The sequence below is a fragment of the Gadus chalcogrammus genome, chromosome 6 (genome assembly GCF_026213295.1).
Source record: "Gadus chalcogrammus isolate NIFS_2021 chromosome 6, NIFS_Gcha_1.0, whole genome shotgun sequence".
NCBI lineage: Eukaryota > Metazoa > Chordata > Actinopteri > Gadiformes > Gadidae > Gadus > Gadus chalcogrammus.
The window spans coordinates 20105835-20131796 of NC_079417.1; the positions used below are offsets into that span (position 1 = coordinate 20105835).

Genomic DNA, 25962 nt, shown 5'->3' on the forward strand with positions numbered 1-25962 from the left:
GTGCAAGGCGGCTCTCTCTGTGAAAACACGGTATTCACATCAGCACAGCCAAGTGGTGGGTTAGAAAGCATAAATCATTTCAAGAGTGTTTTACTTGGACTCAGGATGCTTCCTCCCTCTGCTCCAAAAAAAGGGGAATTATTGGATTGTCCTGTCACAGATTAAACGCCGTGGAACACATATCCGTGCTCATCCAGTAACAGCCCGCCTCACATGTTTCCCATTGTTCTCTGTGTTTGCAGGGAAAAGAGGTTCATTTGTCTTGTGCTTTTTCTTGGCCTTTCTCAGCTTAATGCATGAGAACATTAAGATGATATGAGTATTGAATCAACGTTTCTCACTCGTTACCATGGTTATTGTCTCCTCTGCATCTTCAGCTCAAAGGAGGGAGTGTGGTCCAATCAGGGCTGCGTGCGTTCGGGTGGAAACGTGAACTTCTCCGTGTGTCTGTGTAACCACCTGACCAACTTCGCCATCCTGATGCAGGTCGTGCCCGTGAAGGTAGGACATCTTTTCCGGGGTTCCACACGATAACAACGAAAAACAAAGAAAACCAAACACGAAAACAGAATGTTCTTGATTTGATTGGAAGCCCTCCAGGCAAAACGTATGTATACATCTGGAAGACTTATCTTAATCCCCCCCAAATGTGTATTGGTGATTTCTGGTGATTTCGCCTTCTTCATTGGACGAAGAAGCCTGTAAATCCGCCGGGAGCAGAGATGATGGGGACTAGAGGCTGCTGGTAGTGGGGTGGCTAGATGGATCCCTGGTGAGGTCTGCTCTGCAGTTCCTGCTACAGGAGACAGAGGAGCCCAGGACTTGGAGGAGGAGAATGGGATGGAGGACGGCAGCAGAACATTTTTAATGAGACAGTGAGGGTCTTGACTATTGGGGCATAGTTGCACTTTAAGATAGGATTTCACTCGTCAATAAAGGCAAAATAACCTAATTGGCTGAGTAGAAAGGGGGAGTGGTCTTCACTGACAGCATGAGGATGTTTGAGGGGTGCATTTCCCTCAGCAGCAGTAACAGTGCTGGTGCCTTTGATGTCTACCCCAGTTTGACTAAGGGTTTGACTAAGGCAAACGGGTACACTGATCACCTCTTGAAAGATGCAAATGGGGAAACCCCGGTCCCTATGAGGGTTGGATAATGTGGGAACATGGGCAGACATGACATGAACAAATGCTCAACTGAATCAATACAGGGCAAAGAGCCACATTCATTGCAATAATAGAACAATGCAATCAAGATCAATCAAAGCAGGAATAAGCACCTGAACTTGCCTTTCGCAGTCGTGTTTGGCTCCCTTCTGGGTCACTGCTTACTGGAGAGTGAAATGCACCAAGGTGTAAGGCATTTGGGAGGCAGCAGTACATACAAGCAGACCATGCTCTGGGTCCTAGTGTGTTCCTCACTAGTCTGGTCACTGGAGTGGGGTGAGGGGTTTTGGGCGGAAAGGAGTGGTGTATCATCACATGGCGACCCACCTTGTTGATTTTGGAGGACATCTCTGCAGGGCAAGATGCACGTCTCAATAATAATAATAATAATAATACATTTAATTTAGAGGCGCCTTTCAAGACACCCAAGGTCACCTTACAGAGCAAATAGTCATCATTCAAAACTATGTAAAACAGACTAGGAATAAAAGGAAAACAGAGGTTAAACATGAAGAATAATAATAATTAATAACACTCAAAGACGCCTAAAGTGAAGGGGGGACCTCACTAACCACCACCAATGTGTAGCACCCAGTTGGGTGCTACAACTGGGTGCTCAATGTGGATCTGTGCTCTGGCTGAGCGGAGTTGGGGGACCCCGAGCGGCGTCGCTAGTCCTCGTGTCTTCATGAGGAGCAGCTCTGTGGAATACCAGAATGGTGTGCTGCTGCCTTAAGCTCCCCAGAGGAGTCGGTCTCCCTACTCTTCCTGGACCGTGAGTTTCACAAAGGAGGCGGTTTTTGTCTTATTAAGTCGGACACATGGTATCTGCTGTTCCTCATGCAATCAAATGGAAATCAGGAACAACTTCAAGCCATAGCAGTTTCCCTTTTTTACTGTTCACTCGTATTTATCTGACGGTTCTGCGAAGCACGTTTGCCAACGGCAGGTGCCAGAGGCCAGACTTCCCTGCCGGCTGCTGTCACCACCACAGTGTTTTGGTTTCTTCCTCTCTTCACTGTTGTCCAGACTCTCAGCACTGTGCTACGGCCGTGACTTGCAGATGGTGTCCCTAAATAGGAAAAAGAGGGCCTTTCGGTTCTGTGTTTGGGTAGCAGAGGTCCGTCTGAGTCTATACTTTCCACGAGCTGCTCTCTAATTAGTGGAGGGCCCGGTTCCTCAGCTGCAAAATCCCTAGGGCCCCCCCTACTGCACAGCCCCTAATGACAGGGAGGGTTCATGGGGAATCAAAACCAGATCCTCGTAGCAGCCTGGATGGAATCCCCCCCCCCCCCCTCCCAGCAGAAGACACCTTTACCTTTATCTACTGATACCAGATGGGAAATCTGGGATCAGAGAGGATTAGCCACACTTTTAACAAGTCTTCTGAAGAACAAAATTATAATATCTATTGCTTAATGTGTTATTAACCCCAACAATGATTTTAGAATTTTCTAATAAAAAAGGTTTATATATATATATATATAATATATATATATATATACATAACAAAAGCATTAGATCATGTAAGATGCAAGAGAGAAACCATTCAAAACAAAAAGCAACCGAGCTCCTTAATATGTTTTTTTCAGAATGCTTTCATTTTTTCTTTCATTCTTCTCAACTTTATTACAATGACATGATGTCAGACAGTAATGAGGGTCACTAACACAGTGATCAGCATCCATCTCATCAAGACCACTTTATGTTTCCTGGCCACCCCGTCTTCTAGTGAACACTAAAGGAAACATGGCAGAGCCTCTGGAATAGAGTATGGCAGGGAGAGTCTAACCTTAATCACTTACTTCTGTACATCTTGGAAAGGGCGCGTAATATTAAGGCCCAAAGTGTAGCGATGCTTCTAGGCTCCCTTCCGGCCTACAGAGGTCGCTGCTTCCTTAATTGCATTCTGGCTCATCTCCAGAGTTCTGGCTTCACTTGTGGTTTATATCATGGCGGATTGCTTAAAAGATCGACTCATAAACAAGATAATGATGTGTTTATACTTTATTGCTATGTATAATTTGTCGTTTTGTTTGTTTTTTATTTGTGCACAGCTTAGTGAGGTCCACCAGGTGGCACTGTCCATCATCGGCTACATCGGTTGCTCCATCTCCATCTTCTGTCTCGCAATTACTCTGGTCACTTTTGCAATCCTGTCGTGAGTACAGTCATCAGCATCATTTGCATCTATTTCATTGGTCTACATTTGATCCTTCAGCTTCCTCATTATTCATAATTATTTATTGTTCATAACTTTAGTTTTTTTATTTTTGGGACTTTAGATTGGTTTGGCTTGTATCCATGGCGCCATCATGCCTTATGGAGCAGAATGACTTTCAAACATGAACATGCAAAACAGATTTCAATTGACTTACTACCTCAGTGTGTGTGGCTGCAATGCCTATTTATTGATAAGAACCGATTTTATGGATGTGTGTTGTTTTTACACTGATTTTATTGATTTTGGTTTATACTGTGCTTTTATTAAAGTGCGTTTGTACAGTGTTTTGCAGTGATTGTATATGGTCTTGATCGCATATGAACTCTACATATGAACATGGACACTGATTATGACTATCTTAACTGCCAGAGCTAAGAGAGTCAGAGCAGAATCCCTACCGTTTGTCCAGCGTTGTATCCTCTCTCCCCTGGTTCTGCTTCTCTTCAGACTGTGAGAGTTATCATGACGTTTGAGGATTTCGAGCCTTCAATCGACATGATCATGAGCACAGCCGTGGTCTGACTGTAGATGATTTAGTCAGGGTGTGCAGAACTCTCTCCTCTGTCTACTGAAGAGACATCCATGGGGTCGTACAGGAGGCCCAGTACTCCGGCTTGAGGGACCTGACTGTACTCGGCTTTTGTATGCAGGTCGGTGAGCACCATCCGTAACCAGCGCTACCACATCCACGCCAACCTGTCCTTCGCCATCCTGGTGGCTGAGATCCTGCTGCTCATCAGCTCTCGCTTCGAGCCCGGCACGGTACGCTTCTCCTCCCTGGAGCTGCTTTATCCTCCTCTACTCCTCCCCTATTCTCCACTATCCTCTTACCCACTTTTCCTTTTCCTCCCTACCCCCCCTATCATCCTCCCCTCTACTCCTCTTCCTCCCCTATCCTCCTTCCTTCTACTCCTCTTCCTCCCCTCCTCCCCTTACCAAGCATTGAGGTCATCACCCCAGCCAGAAACTAAGGGATTACTCTCTCATGTGGTGTGGGGAAATGTTGTGGTGCCCTTTATGTTTCTTTGTGCGTGTCTGTGTGTGATTGTGCATATTTTCCTATTTGTATGTGTGTGTGTGTGTGTGTGTGTGTGTGTGTCTGTGTGTGTCTGTGCATGTGCATGTGTGGTGTGTGTGTGTGGTGTTGTGTGTGTGTGTGTGTGTGTGTGTGTGTGTGTGTGTGTGTGTGTGTGTGTGTGTGTGAATGTGCGTTTGTGTGTGTCTTTGTCTGTTTCTGTGTGGGTGCGTGCCTCTGCAATCCAGCTGCCCTGTAAGGTGATGGCGGTCCTGCTTCACTTCTTCTTCCTGAGTGCGTTTTCCTGGATGCTGGTGGAGGGCCTCCACCTCTACAGCATGGTGGTGAAGGTGTTCGGCTCCGAGGGCAGCAAACACCTGTACTACTACGCCATTGGCTGGGGTACGCCCACCGCCACCCGCTAACCAAATGATATACGTATAGATAATAACCAAGAATGATAACAATAACAATATTAATTATATATTGGAATTTAGCAAAGGAATATACAAAGGATCGTTTTCTTTTTCCGTTATTTGTCAGTAACCGCGGCAAAAGCATCTCGCAACTCACAGGAGCCACTTTCCCTCAAACCGACTCCTTCTTAAACGCACACGTATCACTTTAATCATTATTTCGGTATCAAACAATGACTCATATTTGACTTGTCTGCGCTCGTACCATTGCCGTGCCTAAGTGGACAGACCCGGGTTCAGCTAATACACATTGAACGCATCACGCTGAGCTTCCCTGCTCGCTCTCTCCTCCTCCGCACACTGAAACAATTAGTGGAAATAAGATCTCCCTCATATGAGTAACCGGATTTTTCTGCCAAAGTAGTTCTTTCTCGTCGTGGGCCAACTGCAAAACCCAATGCCGGATACACACACACACACACGTATGATGGAAAGCAATCATTTTGTCATTAATGGTTCCCGCTGTTTTGCAACAATGAATCTCAGAGAGTTTTTCGTTTAATTTCCTCTTTCAAAGTAAAAGATCTCTTTTTTATCTGGTAATGTTCAATGAGCGGTGGAGCACGGGTGAGGTCGCAGCTAGAAGGAGCTGTGAACGTCTGTGATGTATTAAGAGTTCTATATAGATAGATAAATAGTGGAGAACGTGGAGAACACTGGAGAACGTGTTACAACAAAGACCTGGGTCAAGCACAATTAGCACGGACATCTCTGACTTTGTTTCAGTTTATATATATTCCCAGATGGATAGGGGCAAGACCCTCTAAAGCCATTTAAGGAACACCGTAATGTTCAGGCGACCCTCCAAACCACACCTATCTATCTGGCATGCTTAAAATAATAGAAAAAACAAAGACACCATTATTTATTTGGAAACACGACTTTATAATAACAAACGTTTGTGTTGCTATGGCGATAACCGTGGGTCTGAACAGAGCAAACATCACATTGTTACATGAGGACCATTGATGGTGACAACTTGATGCTCTTTAACAGCGTCCTTCAATTCCAATTTGCAGCACATATTGGAGTATAATGCCAAATGTTATGCACACAATATTTAACAACTCTTTGACTCTCTTTCCATTTAAAAATGTAACACAAATAAATAAACGATATAAACACTAACAATTACAATAGGGCATCTTGACCTTTGTGCTTGGCCCCCTATGATGACTGTGATTCTTTGCTGATGAAGTAGTTGACCATCAAACAGCGACAACCATCTCTGCATGTCTCCCCCTACAGGCTGTCCTCTGGTGATCTGTGTGGTCTCCATGACCTCGTCCATGACCAGCTACGGAGAAGTTGATAAGTAAATAAGTTGATCTGTGTGCACAAACAACAGTTCTGGTATGAAGAGCCTCAGTTCACGTCTGACCCTTGATACTCCAGTAATAACCATCAAACTGGAACTGGGTTGAACCATTTCCCCCTAATTAGTTTACATCAGTCATTTGTCACTAAACATCAGACACACAAGACATTATCCGTGTTTACAGCATGACTCAATACACTGGACATTGAGACATGCGCTACGCACTTTTCTACCGCAGCTACCGTAGCTATAACTGTAACTGGAAATGGAGCCATTAGCGGTCGATAATGGCTGGTCTTGAACCTTCCCCCTGCTCTCTTTCAGCTGTTGGCTGTCTCTGAAGAACGGAGCCATCTGGGCCTTTGTGGCCCCAGCACTTTTTGTCATTGTGGTGAGAAAGGCCCATTTCAAATGTTACAACATTTTATTCTGTTTGACTCAGTCTTGGCTTGGTTTACCGTTCCACACGTGTCCACATGGTGTGGTCTAACGCAGGCGATGCGTGTGTTCTCTGTCTAGGTCAACATTGGCATCCTGATTTCTGTGACACGTATCATATCTCGCATTAGCACAGAGAGCTACAAGGTTCACGGAGATGCCAACGCTGTCAGGTGAGTTCCCCTGAACATGGACGTTGCTCTGAATGGTGTTGATTCCGACCACAGACATGGCCGTAACCTTCCTCTTTCCCCCTGCTGCCTGTGTAGGCTCACTGCCAAGGCGGTGGCCGTGCTGCTGCCTATCCTGGGCATCTCCTGGATCTTTGGCGTTCTCACCGTCAACACACATTCCCTGGCGTTCCTCTACATCTTCGCCGTGTTTAACTCATTACAAGTAAGGAGTTTTGATGGGGTGTTTGCTGGAAAATTAATTAGGTATTCACAGTGTAACTGTGGATACCTACGGTATTTGTTATTTTAGGCTTTGGGTGTTATTATTCCGGATTGGTAGTGCTTATTTCTCAGCGGTGGACTTTTATATACATATCCCCAGTAAGCAGGTCATGATAAAGTTTGGTTCCGAAATTCCGATAGGGGGCACTATAATTCACGGTTAAAGTGATTCGCTCGGCATATCTGCCCGAAAGACTCAGAAAATTGGTGTACATGCCATATTTTGCAGGGCTCTGAAGTCTCACGCATTTCAACCCATGCAAACGCTCAGACGCCACACTTCGTATTTCTCACAAAGAGAAATTAGCAGGATAGCGCCAACCAACTTGCGCCCCTTGAATAGGTAGGAAGACATCACAGGTGGGCGTGTCCACCTAGATGTGTGACGGATAGATGAGCAACGCTTCATTCCACTGGATAGGCTGTTAGACTGATCTATCCAGCACACATCTAGGTGGACACGGCCACCTGTGATGTCATAAGGGTCAGATTTCCAAAATGACTTGTAACGGCTAATCAGCCCACACCTATCAGACAAACTGCCATTGTTGTTCATTTGTATTGCACTCATTATTTCAAAATGGGTAAAGATACAGTAGTCTAAATGAAGGTTGCAATATAGAAATGTTTGTATTGATAGCAGATGGTATTTATTGTTAATCTGATGTAGGGTGTGTACGGTGATATTGTTTGGCCGTTGATGTATGCAGCATCACTTTTATCCTTCTGAGACTGCCTTCCATGGTTGGTTTTATCTCTAACATTATTCTATCAACACAGACATTTACATCGACCGTCTGGCATTATAGTTGATTTGCCTCGGGTGTACTGTGGAGTGGGTAAGACTGTTTTATTAGCAGGCTAGTATTGCCCGTTGCCGTGCGCTAGCCTAGCACGAGCAAACTCTGCAACTAGAAGGACTGAATGAAATGTGTGGAAAACTGTCTCCAATGATAAAGAACACCAAGGTTAACTTGGGAATCAGCACCTATGTCCAAAATTCCGAACTACCCTTTAAAGGCAATTGCTCTTAAGCGTAATGCACCACTTCGCCAGCAGGTGGCACAAAATCACACATAAACGGCATCTACTATTAAACCTGCGTGCGTGCGTGCGTGCGTGCGTGCGTGCGTGTGCGTGTGTGTGTGTGTGTGTTGGTTATGGGAGTAAAAAAACAGCACTAACCCCGTGATTGGCTTGACAAGGCCGGCTGCTGGGATAGGCAGTGGGTGGGCTGTGAACACTGCGTTTGACTGCTTGCACTCCTGAGTCCTGGTTTATTGTATTTTTGTATTTCTCATCAGGGATTCTTTGTCTTCCTGTTCCACTGTCTCCTGAACTCTGAGGTAAGGAGTTGTCTGTCCCCATTCTCTCTGTACAAATGGTTTATAGAACCCTCATTGAACGGGACTCATTGTTGGACTTCCTCTTTTAGGTCAGAGCTGCCTTCAAACACAAAACGAAGGTGTGGTCCCTCACCAGCAGCTCCATCCGCAACATCAACGTCAAGCCCTTCAACTCCGACATTGTGAGTGTGGTCAACGACAGGTTGAATCGGCCAGAACTCAGCCATTGCTTACAAATCACTAATTCTCCATCCCCCTGTCCTACCCCGTCCTCTTATGACCTCCAGATGAACGGGAACAAGGAAGGGATGACCCCCACCAAGATGAACACGTGGGACAAGAGCACCAACTCTGCGAATCGCATGGACCTCTCGGCCGTCTGAGGAACTCTGGCTCAACGTCGGTTGTCTCTCTGGCGGTCGATGCGAGTGAGGAGCGAACGTGTACAACTGCTAGCATAGACTCAACACTGGCCAGAGTATGGCTACTCATCATTCTTTACCTTATGGTCCACTCAAATGTAGATAGAAAACAAAGCAAAACATATACTAAATAGGAAGGTTCTGGGTGTTGATGGCAGCCACAGAGGACTGAGCTACGATGTTGTGTCCTCATTTAGAGACTTGGATTGGATCTAAACAATGAAATGAAGAAAAAGAAGAAGAAGAAGAAGAAGAAGAAGAAGAAGAAGAAGAAGAGGGAGGGCATGGGTTTATGCTTTCCCCCACGTAGCCCGCGTCTCTTGTTTGTTTCAGCCAGAGTTTATTTAAGGGCGCTGTGATGCTCTCGGACCTGTACATTACTTCAGTACCATTTTAATAGGGTGGGGATAACAGTGTTTGGCTGACAGGACCATATTCATAGTAGGCAGTGGTAAAGATCTGTTCATGTCTTGAATTGGAGTTAATGAAGGTTTTAAATCCACAATGACACATTGCTTCATTTATTTGGTCTGTTTTAGGCTGCAAAACCAATGTTCTTATGTACAGTATTAATCCATATTTAACAACTTAAAAACAATAACTTTGTACTAGTAAATGAAACCAAACATTCCAATGTATTTATTTATTTCAAAATGTATTGTTCCGTATTCTGTCATCCGATATCTGTTAACAACCACACGATTCAGACGCCATATGTCGTCCGTTGCTGTTTCACAGGTGTGTTCATAGGATCTCTTTGAGAATTTAATTAACTTTGGTATTTTGCAGTACCTCGAATGTTTGTAGACTTCATGTATGATGCTTTTTGGATGGGTAGTAAATACTCGGCTGTGTTTCAGACACAGTTCTGTGAATTATGTTTTCAGTTTTCAGCTTGATGTGAGGCTCATTTTCATTCGAAAGGAATGCCTAATTAAATAAAATTACTTAAATGTATTTTATATATTGTCCAGAAACTGTGAGATTTTATGGAATTTTGTTTTACTCTTGATTGATCTTACACTGAATCACCATCATCATGCTTTACTGTAAAATCACTCATGTTCTCACTTCTCATTTCTCTTTTTTATACGTAGGCAAGTTAATATTCAGTGATTGCTTTCAAGTATTTTAGAAAGGGTATTCTATTGTATTTATCAAAACGTTTTTAAGGTACTAGCTAGATTGTTGTTCTGTTTCCTTTGCATTATGTTCATTAAATACTCAAGATAATATGATAATATAGTGTCTTGGCTTTATTAAAGTTCCCTTTCTTTCATACAATACTGCACATTGTTGACCCTTGAATCATGGCTAGGAGTACGTGAACACTGCTGGTGTCAAACCCAGCAGTTTTTTTCGATTTAGGGATTTGAACACTTGCTAACATCTTAGACTTTATGAGGAGAGATAAAGTGTGTGTGTGTGTGTGTGTGTGTGTGTGTGTGTGTGTGTGTGTGTGTGTGTGTGTGTGTGTGTGTGTGTGTGTGTGAATAAAGTAAAGGTACATTATTTGGAAAAATATATAATTTATGTATATCTATCATACTAAAACATATATGAAATGTATTCAATAAAATACATATTGAAATATAAGAGGAGAAGGGGTCGGTTGATGGAGAACGAGGAGTTGACGAATGGGATGGGTGCACCTAAATCCCTCAACATCCTGCAGATATGTTGTGCCTCTGAGCACCCAAGTTGCTTATACAACTTAGTTGCAGAAATGATGACAGCCAGTAGGTCTACGAAACCAAAGCGAGGCGAGTGTTGTCTGCAGCCTCCAGTGCGCATGCGCGCTCTGATATGAATAACTACAGCGGCAGCCGTCCTACAAAGTTAAGACAGTAAAGCTGGATAACGAGTATGCCCTTTGTTGAGTGGTTTTCTGCCGAGACATCATCCAAATCAGGGATGTATTAATTATTGTCAGGGGATTTTAGATATGAGGTCCAGTCAGAGGTAAAAGAAGTTGGCAGACATATTTAGTTGACATAATTCGTCTTTCTCGCCTGCGCAACGCGCATACGCGTCACCACAACGATCTGGATTTAGCTCTGATTAATACATCTTACATCTTAAATGGATGACATGGACATGATTGTGAACGAGAAGATCTCCTGTAAGTCCTGATTGTGTGGAACAGTTTCCGTCCTTCTTTGATCCATGGAGACTGTGGGCAGCTTCGAGTTCAGCAGGAAGGACCTTATCGGTCACGGTGCGTTCGCTGTGGTGTTCAAGGGGAGACATAAAGAGGTACTTCACTTGTTTTCATCTCATCATCTGGTGTTCATATTAGCTGTTTGCTGTTGTTGGTAACATTATGTTTTTCTTTTGAAGAAGCGCGATTGTGAAGTTGCAATAAAGTGCATCAACAAGAAGAATCTGGCCAAATCCCAAGTCCTCCTCGGGAAAGAAATTAAGATCCTGAAGGTATGAGGTATGACGTTGATCACCTCATTAAAATGTGCGTTATGGTTTTATTCCCAATGCTGAAAGTCCCTCTCTCTCTCCCTCGCTTCAAGGAACTCAAACATGAAAACATCGTCGGTCTACTCGACTATCAGGTAGGGTTTGATTTACTTTTCCTTGAACCACACTTAAGTGTATCCCGTTTCCCCGTACTACAAGACATCCGTGTGTTATTCAGTGGGGACGCAAACACAAGCGTGGTTCTATGACATGTGCGAAAACATTGCGCGTCATCATCCGCACGTGTAGGGGAGAGAGCTGGCTCCCTGGTTGTTGTAGTTTTCATGTGAAATCATTTCCATGTGGGATTTATTTTAAAAGATTCCTCTTTAACATTGTGAAAGTTTACACACGCACTACATTGGGCTTCCGAACACACGCAAATTGGGCTTAGAGATAGAGCAGAGGAGTACTTTGTATCCACAGGGAAATGCAGGACATAGGTGTTTGCCTATCAGAAGGAGTGACAGCTCCAGACAGGATATGTCTCGAAACACCTGTATGTCTGTGCCGGTTCTCACCACTCCTAGTGGATGCACTGTGATAATAAGCCATTTGATCTCTGTGTCAGCTATATCAAAAGAGATGGCCCTGTGTAGCTCACACCAGGCTGCTGAGACAACAGCTTCCCAAATTACATAGGCCTCAATTGTTGTACCACAATGTGGGGGATGTAACACCTGCCCTGGTAGTATATGAAAGACTTACCCCGTATTAGGCTCAATCGATGCATGTTGATAAAGCATGAAGGTGAATGACTCATTAATCCCAGTATTTGTGACTCAGTATTTCACCTGTCATCAAACTGCCCGTTTCTTAAATCGAATTCGATATTTGGTTTCTCCCCCCTCCCATCCTGTTGTGAGTGATGGCGGGGGACCAGGTGGGAGACGCTGCGGTCCGAGGGTTTAGTTAGTGTAACATGTCATGTCCTCTGGTGTTGACAGAAGAAAAGATAGATAGTGGATCTGTTACACAGGCCTCTGGCTAAAGCAATTTTGTCTGCACTACCGATAACCCTACACTACCTTCTATATCTCTGTAGGGTCATAGCTTGTAGAAGTGTGTTCAATATATCTCTGTGACAATTAAAAAGTTTATTTTCCCCAACAGGAGATTGGGGGATGTGTTTATCTCGTCATGGAGGTAAGCCACAATCAAAATGAACGTTAACTGTACAGTGAGTGTGCTGGATTCTTGCTTTAACACAGACTTGTTTTCTGTTGTCCTGCAGTACTGCAACGGAGGCGACCTGGCTGAATACCTGCACGGTGAGTTTCCTACATTCAACCCCAGGGTGAGCTCTATCCTTGACTCCTGCACTCCGACCGTAGCGATGTGTGTGGGGAGGGGGGAGGCTACACACCAAGCCCTTCTCCGGACCGACGCTCCTCCTGACAGACACTCCTCCTGACAGACGCTCCTCCTGACAGACACTCCTCCTGACAGACACTCCTCCTGACGGACACTAATCCGGACAGACACTCCTCCGTTCACAGCTCGTTACATCGTCATAACAACCTGGTGTCGGGTGTCTGTCATTTTCCTGAGTGTTAAGTCAACAAGTGTGAGGCCGGTGAGTCGTTGGTGGGACGCTACACATTGTTACAAGATAGTTAATCCCTAGTGTAAACATGTAGACTTGCAGGCAATCAATTAGTGTTGTATAGTGTACATTTTTTGTGTATGTGTGTATATATATATATATATATATATACACACTAATCTTCCAAAGTGTGGTATGACAGCAGTGTTTCATGAAAACTAAATACATCCTGGTTTGAAATGTCCTCCCAATGACTCCATAGGACCCCCTCTACCAGGAGGCCCCGCCAAACAGATCTCCAAGTCCAAGCCGCCACACTGGCGTTGGTGGTTCTATATTCAAACACTGTCTAATTCAGGTCTCTACTCTGGCAGGTCTCTGGGAGCATGCCCACCGATTGCGTCCGTGCCAGAAGGCCCACGGTGCTATTTACAGCTCAGGGGGCCATGCTCGGAAGAAGTTTAACAATCCTCCCATCTGTCATTCCCTTATCTCCTGCCCTTCAGAGGAAAGAGAACGGCAGTCATAGACACACAGGCTTACATCACATCGTGTGTGTGTGTGTGTGTGTGTGTGTGTGTGTGTGTGTGTGTGTGTGTGTGTGTGTGTGTGTGTGTGTGTGTGTGTGTGTGTGTGTGTGTGTGTGTGTGTGTGTGTGTGACACCCTTTTCCCCCAGCTGACAGTAACATGTGCTAATCTTCAACCACGTTTAAGAAGTGAGCTCTTCTTCTCCCCTCTTACATTTGTTCTCCTTCGTCTTCCACCATCTTGGATGTAGGCTACTGCCCAAAACGAGCACATGTTGTTAAAGCAGTTAAGTGTCTCTGATGTGCACCTGTTGACAGACAGACAGACAGAGACACACACACACACACCACTGGACAAGATGAGGCTGAAGGCTGGCTATTTTACCTTTCAACAGGTGGTTTTTCTGGTGCCTATAAACGTTTATTAGTTTACATGAATTGTCATTCGGTTTGAGGTAGAGCTGGGCGATTAATTGATTTTTAATCGCAATTCGAATTTATGGTCAATTTTCTATTTTTTAATAATAAAATTGATCATTGAAAAAAAGGTGGGTGTTAAGAGTTTGGCCAAAGTCTTTGGCAACCAAATTTTACTTTGTTAATCATTGTTAATCTTCAAATAAAATCCAAACTTAAAATATATTTATATTTGTCATTTAGATAAAAAAAATTATCATAATCGGTTTGGTTTTAAAAAATCTGAGATTTTATTTTTAGGCCAAATCACCCAGCCCTAGTTTGAGGTGAAGATGCAAATCAGGAAATTATGACGCGGGAAGAAGACATGGCATGCTCATTGCCATGCAAGTACTATATTCAGATTCCAATGTACCATGAACGTGCTTGTTTTGCCGCATTCAAGGTTGTGAGAAAGTTGTTGGCTCCATCCCATCACCTTCCTCCTGTGTGTTGTGTTTCATGGCAGCTCGGCGTACCCTGAGCGAGGACACCATCCGCGTGTTCCTGCAGCAGATCTCCAGGGCTATGAAGATCCTGCAGAGCAGAGGCATCATCCACCGGGACCTGAAGCCCCAGAACATCCTGCTCTGCTCCCCCCCCGGCCGCCGCATCAGTCCCAGCAACACCTGCCTCAAAATCGGTGAGGGAGGCACATTTTTTCAACTCTTTATTGACGTCACATTTGGCCAACTGCAGAATAAAGGTACACAAACATCCCAATGCGAATCTTGCCCCTTTCACACCGCCGCAAAATCGGGACCGGTTCCGGGCCAGTTCGGAGCTAGGGCCAGGGCTTTGGTTTCACACCGCCAAAGAACCGGCTCCGGCCCCTAAAAACCGGTTCAACTCTGGCCCCACTTTAGAGCTGGGCTAGAACTAGAACGCTTTTACGCCGGGGGCAGGGGGCGGAGTTATCCGTACCTTCATAAACAGGAAGACCAACGAAGACCGGCATAAACAATGGACGTGAATCCGTGTATGATTCTTTTTGTTTTTACTGATTTTGTTTTAAATCGGAATATTCAAAGAACGAACCATACACGGATTGAATCGAAGACGAAATTGTTGTTGTTGTGTTTGAAACTGGCGCGAGGGTTCTTCTGCGCGCCTAACCTGACACTTGATCATTGTGGTGGTTCAACGCGTCAACGCGCCAACGCAGCTAGATGAGTCCATGTCCATGCAAGTGAACGGAGCGTTCCCTCTTCGTCATAACTATCAAACCAAACATCCTTCACATTCACCGAGCGAACATTATGAAAGTAAAATGCACATTTCTCGCTAAAAATGTTTCCATAAACGCATTAATGGCGTAACTATGTTACTATTTCCACCCAGAATAAAGAAAGATGTCGGCCGTATGCTTCTGTCCAAGCTCACTAGCGGAGACGTTTGTAGTGACGTCATGACGGTTGTCACGCCGGCTCCATGGCTGGCTCTGGCCGGTGTGAAACCAACCGGTTCTTAACTGGGGTAAGGCTGGAACCAGTTTGGAACTGGCCCTAGCACCAGCCCGGAACTGGCTCTCGGTTCTTTTTGGTGTGAAAGCAGCATCTTGCTGCTTTCACACCAAAAAGAACCTGAGGCCACCAAAAAGAGAGACTGAGGCACAGAGACTCTCTTGGGGATGGGGAGAGAGGGTCTTTACCTTTTTTATGTGCTTTCTGGACATGGGGTTGGGGAAATTGCGAGGACATTAAGTGACCACAAAGGAGCTTTGTCAATTGATCCGCTGTCTTTCGGCACTTGCTGTGACTGTATTACACACTCTCACTCACTCAATCACCTTACCTCCTTTGTCTTTTCTCTCTGTACAGCTGACTTTGGGTTTGCTCGCCATCTCCAGACTAACACGATGGCGGCCACCCTCTGTGGCTCCCCCATGTACATGGTGAGGATCAGAGCCCTTCAGCCCATCTTCCTTGGACATAGCATGTGCCTATATGGACCCCCTGTTCCTGGGCTGTAATCGGTTTGTCTGCCCTCAGGCCCCGGAGGTCATCATGTCCCAGAACTACGATGCCAGGGCTGACCTCTGGAGCATCGGCACAGTAGTGTACCAGTGTCTGACTGGGAAAGCACCCTTCTACGTGAGACACACACACACACACACACACACACACACACACACACACACACACACACACACACACACACAACACACACACACACACACACACACACACACACACACACACACCTGTTTTTTTATTTATTATTGTAGCCTGTACATGGCCAAGCTGTGCTTTTACATTTGGCTTCACACATTGTCTCTCTGTTGATTCAATTCTGAAAGTGCATATATATTCCTATCAACCAGTAAACATCACGTCTTAATCTGTGACTGATCTGGGCAACTAACTGAGGGGGAACCAATTGATGCTTGTTAGGAAAGAGCCCTTGTTTACAGTATGCGGAAATGGCTGCAGGCCATTTCTTTGGACCCAGCACAAACATGGTTTCACAACCTGTTATGACTGCTAGGGAAAGTAGTACAAAATGTCACCTCGTTTATGTCACAGGATAGCTTCATGCTAACTATCCTATGCCTTGTTTAATTGTTATTTTGTAATGTTTTACTTATTGATTGTCAAGCTGAGAGATGTAAACAGTTGTGAGGTATTGGATTGTGCAACGCCTTTGTTGATGCTGGGGGTATTCATGGCGTGGTTTCCTTGAATACACTTTCGCTGAGAATGACACAGAGTTCTGGATACTATTACTGAGCGAGCACACTCGCAGTTTCATTTGGCTAAGCATACTTCTATACCACATTGATCGTGTGTGTGTGTGTGTGTGTTTGTGTGTGTCTGTGTGTGTGTGTGTGTGTGTGTGTGTGTGTGTGTGTGTGTGTGTGTGTGTGTGTGTGTGTGTGTGTGCAGGCCAGCACCCCCCAGGAGCTCCGGCTCTTCTACGAAAGCAACGGGAATCTGCTCCCCAGGTCAGTACCTCCGGGGTCCCGGCCACATGCTTGTTTTCCCGGGCGCAGGCACCCCGACATCTGTCCCTGCTCTGAGGCACGGCCATGCCAACTCCCCCCAACGTGCGCTCACATCGCGTGGGTCTTTTGTCACTTAGCGGCAACCCCATGCATTGATAACTCATAAAGCGCCCCATGGACGCACACGAGACAACCTCAATCCCCGGACCCTGACACTGATTGACTGACTGTAGTTGGCTGCGTTTCTGTTGTTGGTTTCTGAGCCAGACCCAGAGAGTATAGTACTACTACAGTGTGGTGGGCTCCTGCACGACTTTCTCATTGTCTTCCAGTGAAAGCTGATTGCATAGACTGCGCTGTTCACCAAGTGTAGCCTGAGGTATTTCCTCTTCACACTTGGATAGATTATTAGATGAGAAGGCCTCAGCTTTGATGTTTTCCTACCACAGACTTGGAACGTGTCCAGGGCTGATGTGGGCTCTGTTCCCAAGGGCTTTGCTCGCAACCAGGGTTATCTGTTGCAAAGATGAAGCCTTTGGTGTGTGTGTGTGTGTGTGTGTGTGTGTGTGTGTGTGTGTGTGTGTGTGTGTGTGTGTGTGTGGTGTGTGTGTGTGTGGTGTTGTGTGTGTGTGTGTGTGTGTGTGTGTGTGTGTGTGTGTGCGCGCGGTGAGGTCATGAAGGTTGTGGTTTTCTTGTTGTTCTATTTTTAACTTCTCTGAGCTGAGATCACTTTCCACCTGACCCACATAGCTTAGCACAGACATAAACAGATGGCATAGGAACACACACACACAGCACCAGTTATAGGTGTGATGGGATGGTAGTAAATCTGTTATGCGTCATTCTCATCGATTTTTCTCAATAAACCAAAAATATGCAGAAAATGATTTTCTTCTGAAATTGTATAAATCCTCAGCAGGGTTTAATAATATACTTGAAATATAAATAGTGCACACTAGCAAGAGACTGGAACCAGCATGGTTATCATATATGTATTCATACCTAAAGCTGAACACGCTGTGTTTTTCAGGATGCCCTCGATAGTTGTTAGATACCTCCTGGTTTGGTTCTTTCCCGTACTGTCGAGCCAGCTGATTCAGCCACTGCAGGAAATACCTGCTGCTAGGCCTATCCTGAGCAAGACGCCTCGCTAATCCCTGGCTGCTCCAGCGGTGCCACGTCCCAGCCTGCCAACTCTCTTGGCAGACTGGCGCCCTTAGAAGAATTAGAAGAACATGATTCCCTTTGTTGCTAGTTTCTCTTGTGTATGGTCCGTAATGTTACACTACATACTTGTGTATGCTCCATAACATTATACAACATACTTGTATATGCTCCATAGCTTTACAATACATACTTGTGCATGTAGTTATTCTAAGTACCTTTACAAATTGATTCTAAATAAATGCTTAGCCTAGTAAAGTGTATTGAGTTTTCGACTTCCAGCCAAAAGATACTGGGTTTGATCCCATCGTCTGTAAGCCTCCATGAGCAAGATGCCCAACCTCCCCACCTGCCCCTCATGACCTTTATCTGACTTCACTGTAAGCCTCCTAAAAGCATGAAGCATGGCTGTCATAACGGTTGGAGTCGGCCAAACTACGGCACCCATTACCCAGCAGGTTTTTCGTGTTTGCGTTGAATATTAACATTGTTAAAGGGATGAGCTAAGCAGAAAGTCTGCTTGTTTCACCTCAGCATCCCACGGGAGACCTCCGTCCACCTCCGCCATCTGCTCCTCGGCCTCCTGCAGAGGAACCACAAGGATCGGATGACCTTCGGTAAGCCCCCTGAGACCCCACGCCTCCTAATCACAGAGTCACGTTTCAACACTCCTCATCCTGACGTATTCCTGACATCTTCTCCCCACAGACGAGTTCTTCAGCCACCCCTTCCTGGAATCAAGTCAAACTCCAAAGAAATGTGTGTAGGCTTGGGGATTAACGCATGGAATAAGGGGACTCTGAGGCGGCCGCTGCCGTTCAGATCCATAACGGGTTCTGTCTCATTTTAGCTTCTCCGGTTCCCATGATCCCATCCTACCCCAGCTTTGGGTCTGGCTCTGCTAGCTCTTCCAGCGGCTCCTCCATCTCCAACCAGCCCTCCCCTCAATATGTAAGTGTTTTTATGTATGTGTGGTTCAGAGTTCACCTAGACTCTGCATAGCCTCCCCCCTTAACCCCCCCAACACCCGTCTTATGCACTTATTGTATGTTATATGTCCTTGCACTTTAAAATAGAACTTAGCATCCTGTAGCATCTTATCCTAGCTTTCTTTGTTGTATACAGGGAATGGGTTAACCTTGCGATTGTTAGTGCTTGGCACTTCAAAGAACATCCTTACTGTACCGACAGCGATATATTGTTGTTTATCTTTTGTCTTAAAAAATTACTTTTGTAAGTCACTTTGGATAAAAGCGTCTGCTAAATGCCCTGAATGAAAGATGGTGTCTGTAAAAATAACCTTAAATCTGGTCAAATGTTGATACTTCAATTTAGCATAATGTTTTATCGGCCCCTGTTAACTTCATCGGTCTATTCACCAAGTGTTCCTCTTGCCTCGTTCTCCTGCTGCTCTTCAGCATTCCGATGAGGAGATGACTCCACCTCAGCACAAAACCCGGAACAAGCATCGGCCCCCGGCCCACAGGGCAGAGGACCACCCTCGGCCAAAGGCGCCCCCCCTTCAGGGCAGGAAGGACGACTCGTCCTACGGGGAGGACTACGTTATGGTGCCGGCCCAGTTTCCCAGTAAGAAAGGATTTCTGTACAAGACATGACTATATACAGTGTGTTCTCAGTAGTTGCATATTAAACTTCCCTCGGTGCCTTTACCTTCCAAGGTGAATCCACTGAAGTGGGAGATGGTTCCCCCTATGAGGGCTGCCTCATATACACGGGGTAGGTCATACACAAGTAGACATACTTATAATATAGTAGTAATAGGATGTATGGATTTCATTATTTATTATATTTTCATTTTTTAACAGGACTTCCCCCTCTTCATCGCCGCAGTCTCCAGCTAAACCCACCAGGTAAAACTATGATAGATGGATGGATGTTTGAGATTAATCTGGTAGGAGTGGGGTAAAGACTTTATGCTCACTGGGGATGAGCTGTACATATTTTAATTCGGTAACCTTTGAAAAATGTGGTTAAAAAGAAATTCGAATTTTTTTTCCTCTCGTACATTTCTCTATCCTGTATCTCCTCTCTCTCGCTCTGTGTAGCAGGACTGTGGGGTTTAACTGCAGCAACTACCAGCAGTCAGTGGCCGTTCCCGTCCCCACTCAGATCCACAACTACCAGCGCATGGAGCAAAACCTACAGCCTGCGGGCCTACATGGATCCACGAGGTATAAACTGCCCACAACGTACACAAGTTTTTGGGGAATTCTTCGGAACACTCTTTTCTGGTACCCTGGTAACATTCCTCTGGCAAACGACTGCACGCTAGAAGCCATACCAATTTAACTCTTTAGGAGCCTTGTGTTCATCTATGGGCTGTGAGAGGAAGCACCGTCCAACTCTCCACCATCCTTAAGAGTCAGACGTTGTTTGCTCTCAACAGGGATGTAACTGGACGCTTGTGTGTATGTTTCAGGGCTATGCTTTGTGCTGGGGGCAGCAGCAGACTCTCCACAGGAGAGTGCAGGTCTGGCGGGGCTCAGCCAAGTCGAGGCTCCCCACTGTCCTCCTCCCCGCGGCTCCAGGCTGGAGCCGCTTCACCTGGTCGCTTTTCTACACAAGGTAGCTGGCATCCACCACTGTTCCCCACCTCACCTATCAATGCCGTTTAGGAGAGCTTTCCCACAGTTTGGCTGTTAAAGAGCCAGCTGGTTTTTGAAAGGTTACTCTGCTATTGCATATTAGGCGTAACATATGTCCACTAGGGATGAGTCGTTGCGGGATTCGTTCGTTGTGAACGACATGTACCAAAAATATGGTCACGTAAATAAAATATACAAACGAACAGAGCTTCGTCTCCCCGCGACTTATATTGATTGAGTCTACAACGTTCTCAAAGATTCAGCCAATGAGAGGTAGCAATGGTGTTGCAATGGCACCTGGGTAAACAAATGACAAGGCGGTACCGTCGAATATGCCCGCTTTCTCTGTCTGACGTATCTTGGGTCATACCATTCGACGTGGGTCCACTCATATATCCCCCTACATTTTTTCGAAAATAGACTTGACTGTTTATTGGATAAACGCATTTCCCAATCCAAGGAGTCTTTGCTCCATTCTACGTCAATTTAAGAACAAACAAAGAAATTAAACTGCAGTTCGTATTTTTATTTATGACCATGAAAGTTCTGTAATGCCTGAATAATGAAGAATTAAATGTAAAGTAAAATAAAATTATAAATGTAAAACCATGAATGAAATATAGAGAGTAAGCAAGTGTTATAAATATTGGTGGGACGTTCGGTTATACTATATAGTATATCTTCTCGATTTTCACAGGGGTTAGAGCCTAGAAGTCGTTTAAATTATGCTCACGACCGTCTCGCGCGGGGGGGGGCAGACCCCAAATGACGTAATCTGACGTAACGAACTAATCAAAACGAACGAATCAAACAAACAAATCGTTATAGTGAACTGAACTGAAAGAACTAGTTCCCGGAAAAGAATCATTTTGCCCATCCCTAATGTCCACTTTGCAGTCATTGACTCTCATATTACAGTAGTCAGGCTGGGCGTCAACAAATGATAAATATTTAAGCTTTATCGTTCATCCATTCTGCTGTACTTCAATACAGCATGTTGGCTCAATTACAATCGCCCCTGGGTAGCATCTGGTCTGCTCCATGCAGTGAGGATAGTCCTGATACTGGTCTTTCTGAACCCTCTGTCTGTGTCTTGTCCCTTTTGTAGTTGGGTGCTCCCCCGGGACCCCAGAGCAGGCCTGCCCTCTGAGCTCCAGGACGCCAGCTGACCCCAGACCCCAGTACAGCCTCCCCTGCAGGGATATCAACACGGCGGCCCCCAGAGCCTCAAGGTTGGCTTTGAATGATGATGTTAAATCAAATGTTACGGTTATCGTTGAAAAGAATCAAAGATAATATTTGAGATATTTTATCAGAATTTCAGTTAAAAAGTTGAACGTTCTCCCCCTGGATTTCCCGATGTTGACCTGTATCGTTGTTGACCAATCCCGTGACCAATTCACTGTTTGTTTGTATATTTTTTTATTTATCGTGTGGATAATGACAGACTTTGCCTGATTTCATTTGTATTAACAATTATCCAATACTTGCACCACTATCCATTACAAACCAGGTATGGACGGCTCCGAACCTGCCAACCCATGGCCCCTCTTCCACCCCTCGGACAAAGCCAGCATGGCCGCAGGAGAACACCAACAGCCCCTTAAAACGGTAAAACAATCCTTCATGCAACTCCAACCAGCACTGAATTGGAGGCTGCCATTTGAATCAAGCAATGAATTAATTAGTTGTGGTTCTATTTAATAATCGCCTTAATCTCTGGCCCGCGGTGTTATGCAAATGCTGTTGTTTGATTCATCATTACAGCATAAACATTGTTGTCTGATTAGTCATGGAGTTGTTTTGGGTGCCCAGGTCATGGAGTACAGGCAGGATATCTGATATGCTGCTGAAGGCTGCCTTTGGAACTCAGCTCCTGCAGGGAGAGCTTCACGACAGCCCGCTTTCTGAGAAGAGCGTTGACATAGCAGGGACCAGGGATAAGGCTGTTGCAGGTATGGGGGGTTTGAGAAATGTATTGGGTCCTCAAGGGAGTCGATTAGTTAAGTAATGCTATTTGAGATAATGTGAGTCTTGGCAAGAGGTCTCTGTGCTTGTAAAGTAAGTCAGGCCAGGTCAAATTCTTGGCCACCTGTGTTCATTCAGCCCTCAACGTTTCCCTGTCCCACAGCCTCACCTAGTGGGTGTCTGAGAACTGCAGGAGGGCTGTCAGTCAGTCCTGCGGTTGTGGCGTTTGCTGACTCTCCATCCATAGGAAACACCCCTCCTCGGATATTCTCTGGTACAGTTCTTCAACACAGCTTGATGGCTCACAATTAAGACTATTATTACTATGATTATACTGTTCACATTTCCACGTCAACAGTTTTGGTGTCATTAAATGTCTGGAGCCGATATTTTCACTTATTTCAAAGATAAGGCAGCATAACAAGTTAATTTCCTTTGACCAATAGTGATCTAATAAATGAATTTATTAACCTTTTACTTTCTGCTAAAAAAATATCTGATAAAAACAGTAACCCCCGGCATTAATGATACACATTTCTTTATGGAAGTCGTTATTGTTAGATTAATATAGGAGGAATAGTCGTTTGTTTTTAAGGTGGTTTGAGTTATTATATTCAAACTCCATGTCAAATGCTGGATTTACCTTATGTGTGATCTATTCATCTAAATAACATGAACACTTCTCTAAATATACACTTCTCTAAATATACATCTTTGTTTGAGTAATCTACCAATTTTTTTTTATTTCACCTTTTCTCTGTGTCTCTAAAATAAAGGTATTGCTTCTGTGAATAATTTCTGTTAAAGAGTGCACGGGTTGGACTGACCCTGTCTGTATTCTCCACTCCAGAAAGCCCCAGCTTCATGAGTACAGCCTGGCTCTTCGGCAGCCATCTTCACAGGAGAGCCCACAGAGAAAGTGACGTTGAGGTCATGGACGGGGTCCAAGAGAGCACCCTGGATTTCCACCCTCCTGAGCTCCCAGACGACACGCTGATGGAGGTAAGTACACATATAAACAGACCCTCAGTTGAGTTCGAGATTCATTGTGGATCTGTTGAAGCCATGGGTCGGTGGGGCTAATAAATTACGATGAGATAAGAGGATTATTTTGATCCCAGATGGGAAATAAACAATAGTATAATAAAAGGAGATCAAATATAAAAGATTATAGAAGAAGCTTCTTAGGGTGTTTTAAGTGCTGACTATGGTCTTTCTAACCCCTACAACCACAGCAGGCACATACAAATGCTCTAATGGAGCTCCGCTTCACACTGGCCTTTGTCCACTGTGTAATGGAGGTGGCATTCTCCAAAGACCAAGTCCTAGAGGCCAGCAGCAGCCCTGACGTATCCTTCCTGCAGCAAAGCCTGGTGACGGATCAGATCAGTCTCCTCAGCAGAGAGTGGAGGTCAGTGAGTGGGGTCAGCCTTTTGCTCTGTTCTGTGTACGGCCTGGCCTGACCAACCTAGGCACACGCAAACTGTACACACAACACATGTTATTTTTGATCATGTATGGCTTGGCCTTTACCCTCTTGGATATCCTACAGCCACGCAGAGCAGCTGCTGTTGTACATGAAGTGTGAGGAGTTCCTGTCCTCCGCGCTGCGCGCCGCTAAAGAGGACATCAAAGAAGGCCGCCTACTGCCCTCTGTCACAGTGAAGCAGCGTAAGAGTAGCCTTCTCTGACGTGCCTGTTCACCACACTTTGAGTTCAGGGATTGGGTGTAAGATGCAGCTTGTAAGAATGGTCACTGAGGATGTCTCTCTGGTGCAGTGATCAGGAAACTGAACGAGTTGTACAAGGCCTGCGTGACGTATTGCCGCTCGCTCAACGACCGGCTGCAGAGCTTTCTGCAGGACAAACAGAGACTGATGGACCGCTTCAATGGCATCGTAGCAGAGAAACTTATTTACAACCACGCAGTGCAAATGGTAAGGCTCCAATTCAATGACAGGTAGAGGCACTCACTGTATTGTAAGACTTTGGATAAGGTCAAAGTGCCCACCAAAGGGCATATATTACATTATAATTATTTGTTACGTTAGGTTAAGTGTGTATGTGTGTGTGTGTGTGTGTGTGTGTGTGTGTGTGTGTGTGCGCGCCTATATGTTTCTATGGTATCCAGGTGCAGTCCGCGGCCCTGGATGAGATGTTCCACTGTAGCACGGCATCCATCCAGCGGTACCATAAGGGCCTCCTGCTGATGGAGGGCCTGTCCCGTGTTGTCACGGAGAAACGCGACGCTGAGAGCGTTGACAAATGTAAGTGCTTTATTTTCCAAGACTAAACTAAAAAAAGTGTGTTGTTGGTATAAAGAAGTTGTATATGGTTGTTTTAGTGATACTTCTATTCTGATCCATGCAATATTTAATCATTATTTTTGTCTCTGTCTCTATGTCTCTGTCTCTGTCTCTGTCTTTGTCTCTGTCTCTGTGTGTGTTTCTCTCTCTATCTCTGTCTTGCTACTTCAGGTAAGCAGTGCATCGAGCGACGTCTTGCTTCTCTCCACAGCTTACAGCATGCTAGCTATCTTTAGTGGTGACAACAAGGCCTTCGTTCTTCCGTCACCCATCTGGCTAAGAGGCAGATGAGCACCAGACTGTCGATACACAAAAGCACTTTGATGTCCCGCACACAGGGGAAACGACCACTGAAGCTTCAGCTCGTCCATTAGCGCCCAGCCTGACTGGTGGGCATCTTGAAAATGACTGTTTTAGCACATCTACAGAGACGCAACGTGTTATGTTCCCATTGTATACGCTCTGGGCTGACCGATTTTTTTTCCGGCTTAAATATGTTGTATGTTTTTGTTCAACATTTTGCACAGAGAATAATTACAGCCAGCAATGTGTTTTAATGATTTGTTTTATTACTTGAAAAATGCCTTAAACAGTGGTTGGTTTTGTGTGTATTGAACTTTATGAAGTACTGTATTGATCTACGAGCAAATAAGAGTCTGATTATTTAGACCAAATATTGCCAATGTGTAGCCAAGCTACTCATACAGTGCTTAATGGGTTTATGTTTCTTTCTATAACAAGTGATAAGATGCAATAGGAAGATGAAAGTGTAAAAACATGTATTTGTTCATCTGCAAGGTTCTGAGAACTATTAGGCTTGGCTTTTATTACCATGAAAGTAATGCTGTATTTTGGCAAAATAGGATGTCTGGTTACCCTACGTACGGGAAACCCGTTTGATTCCTACCTGTTCCACTGTTTAATAGCGGCCCAAATTGGTGGGCGCCATCCTGGTTATTTCTCTGCGTGAGAAATACGAAGTGTGGCGTGTGAGCGTGTGCATGGGTTGAATTGCGTGTTTCTCACGCTGAATGCGTGAGACTTGAGAGCCCTGATTACAACAATGCATGGTAATTGGCGTTGGAGTGTTTTTGAATATGTTAGTGTTGTGT

At 45.0% G+C, this 25962-nt stretch overlaps 2 protein-coding genes across 4 annotated transcripts in view; both read left to right on the top strand.

The window, feature by feature from the left end:
- adgrd1 (adhesion G protein-coupled receptor D1) overlaps positions 1-10107 on the top strand; it is a 34968-nt gene extending 24861 nt beyond the window's left edge. For 2 of the 3 annotated variants that reach the window (XM_056592161.1, XM_056592162.1), the window contains 11 exons: positions 378-501; positions 3224-3327; positions 4041-4152; positions 4654-4807; positions 6130-6196; positions 6524-6590; positions 6719-6810; positions 6907-7033; positions 8397-8438; positions 8528-8620; positions 8726-10088. In XM_056592161.1, coding sequence (XP_056448136.1) covers positions 378-501; positions 3224-3327; positions 4041-4152; positions 4654-4807; positions 6130-6196; positions 6524-6590; positions 6719-6810; positions 6907-7033; positions 8397-8438; positions 8528-8620; positions 8726-8821 — 1078 coding nt within the window. In that variant the 3' untranslated portion in view covers positions 8822-10088. Of the gene's footprint in view, positions 1-377; positions 502-3223; positions 3328-4040; positions 4153-4653; positions 4808-6129; positions 6197-6523; positions 6591-6718; positions 6811-6906; positions 7034-8396; positions 8439-8527; positions 8621-8725 lie in introns of all 3 variants that reach the window. The other variant, XM_056592160.1, reaches the window with a different exon arrangement.
- Positions 10108-10631: 524 nt separating this feature from the next.
- ulk1a (unc-51 like autophagy activating kinase 1a) lies at positions 10632-25112 on the top strand. Its single transcript, XM_056593280.1, has 27 exons — positions 10632-11116; positions 11201-11293; positions 11386-11427; positions 12446-12478; positions 12567-12603; positions 14332-14505; positions 15683-15756; positions 15854-15955; positions 16748-16806; positions 18505-18587; positions 18679-18729; positions 18821-18921; positions 19389-19557; positions 19650-19707; positions 19797-19841; positions 20037-20162; positions 20411-20556; positions 21685-21808; positions 22090-22181; positions 22367-22531; positions 22708-22818; positions 23395-23546; positions 23780-23955; positions 24097-24215; positions 24324-24481; positions 24676-24811; positions 25022-25112. Exons 1-27 carry the CDS (start codon positions 11027-11029, stop codon positions 25084-25086), a joined length of 2781 nt encoding a protein of 926 aa, XP_056449255.1. The 5' UTR covers positions 10632-11026; the 3' UTR covers positions 25087-25112.
- Positions 25113-25962: the final 850 nt, after the last annotated feature.

Excerpts from the sequence above, each read along its gene's own strand:
- ulk1a (XM_056593280.1), top strand. The coding sequence starts at position 11,027 with ATGGAGACTGTGGGCAGCTTCGAGTTCAGCAGGAAGGACCTTATCGGT. Across the intron at positions 15,956-16,747 it reads CTGGGAAAGCACCCTTCTAC|GCCAGCACCCCCCAGGAGCT; the intron begins GTGAGACACACA and ends GTGTGTGTGCAG. Across the intron at positions 19,708-19,796 it reads GGCTGCCTCATATACACGGG|GACTTCCCCCTCTTCATCGC; the intron begins GTAGGTCATACA and ends ATTTTTTAACAG.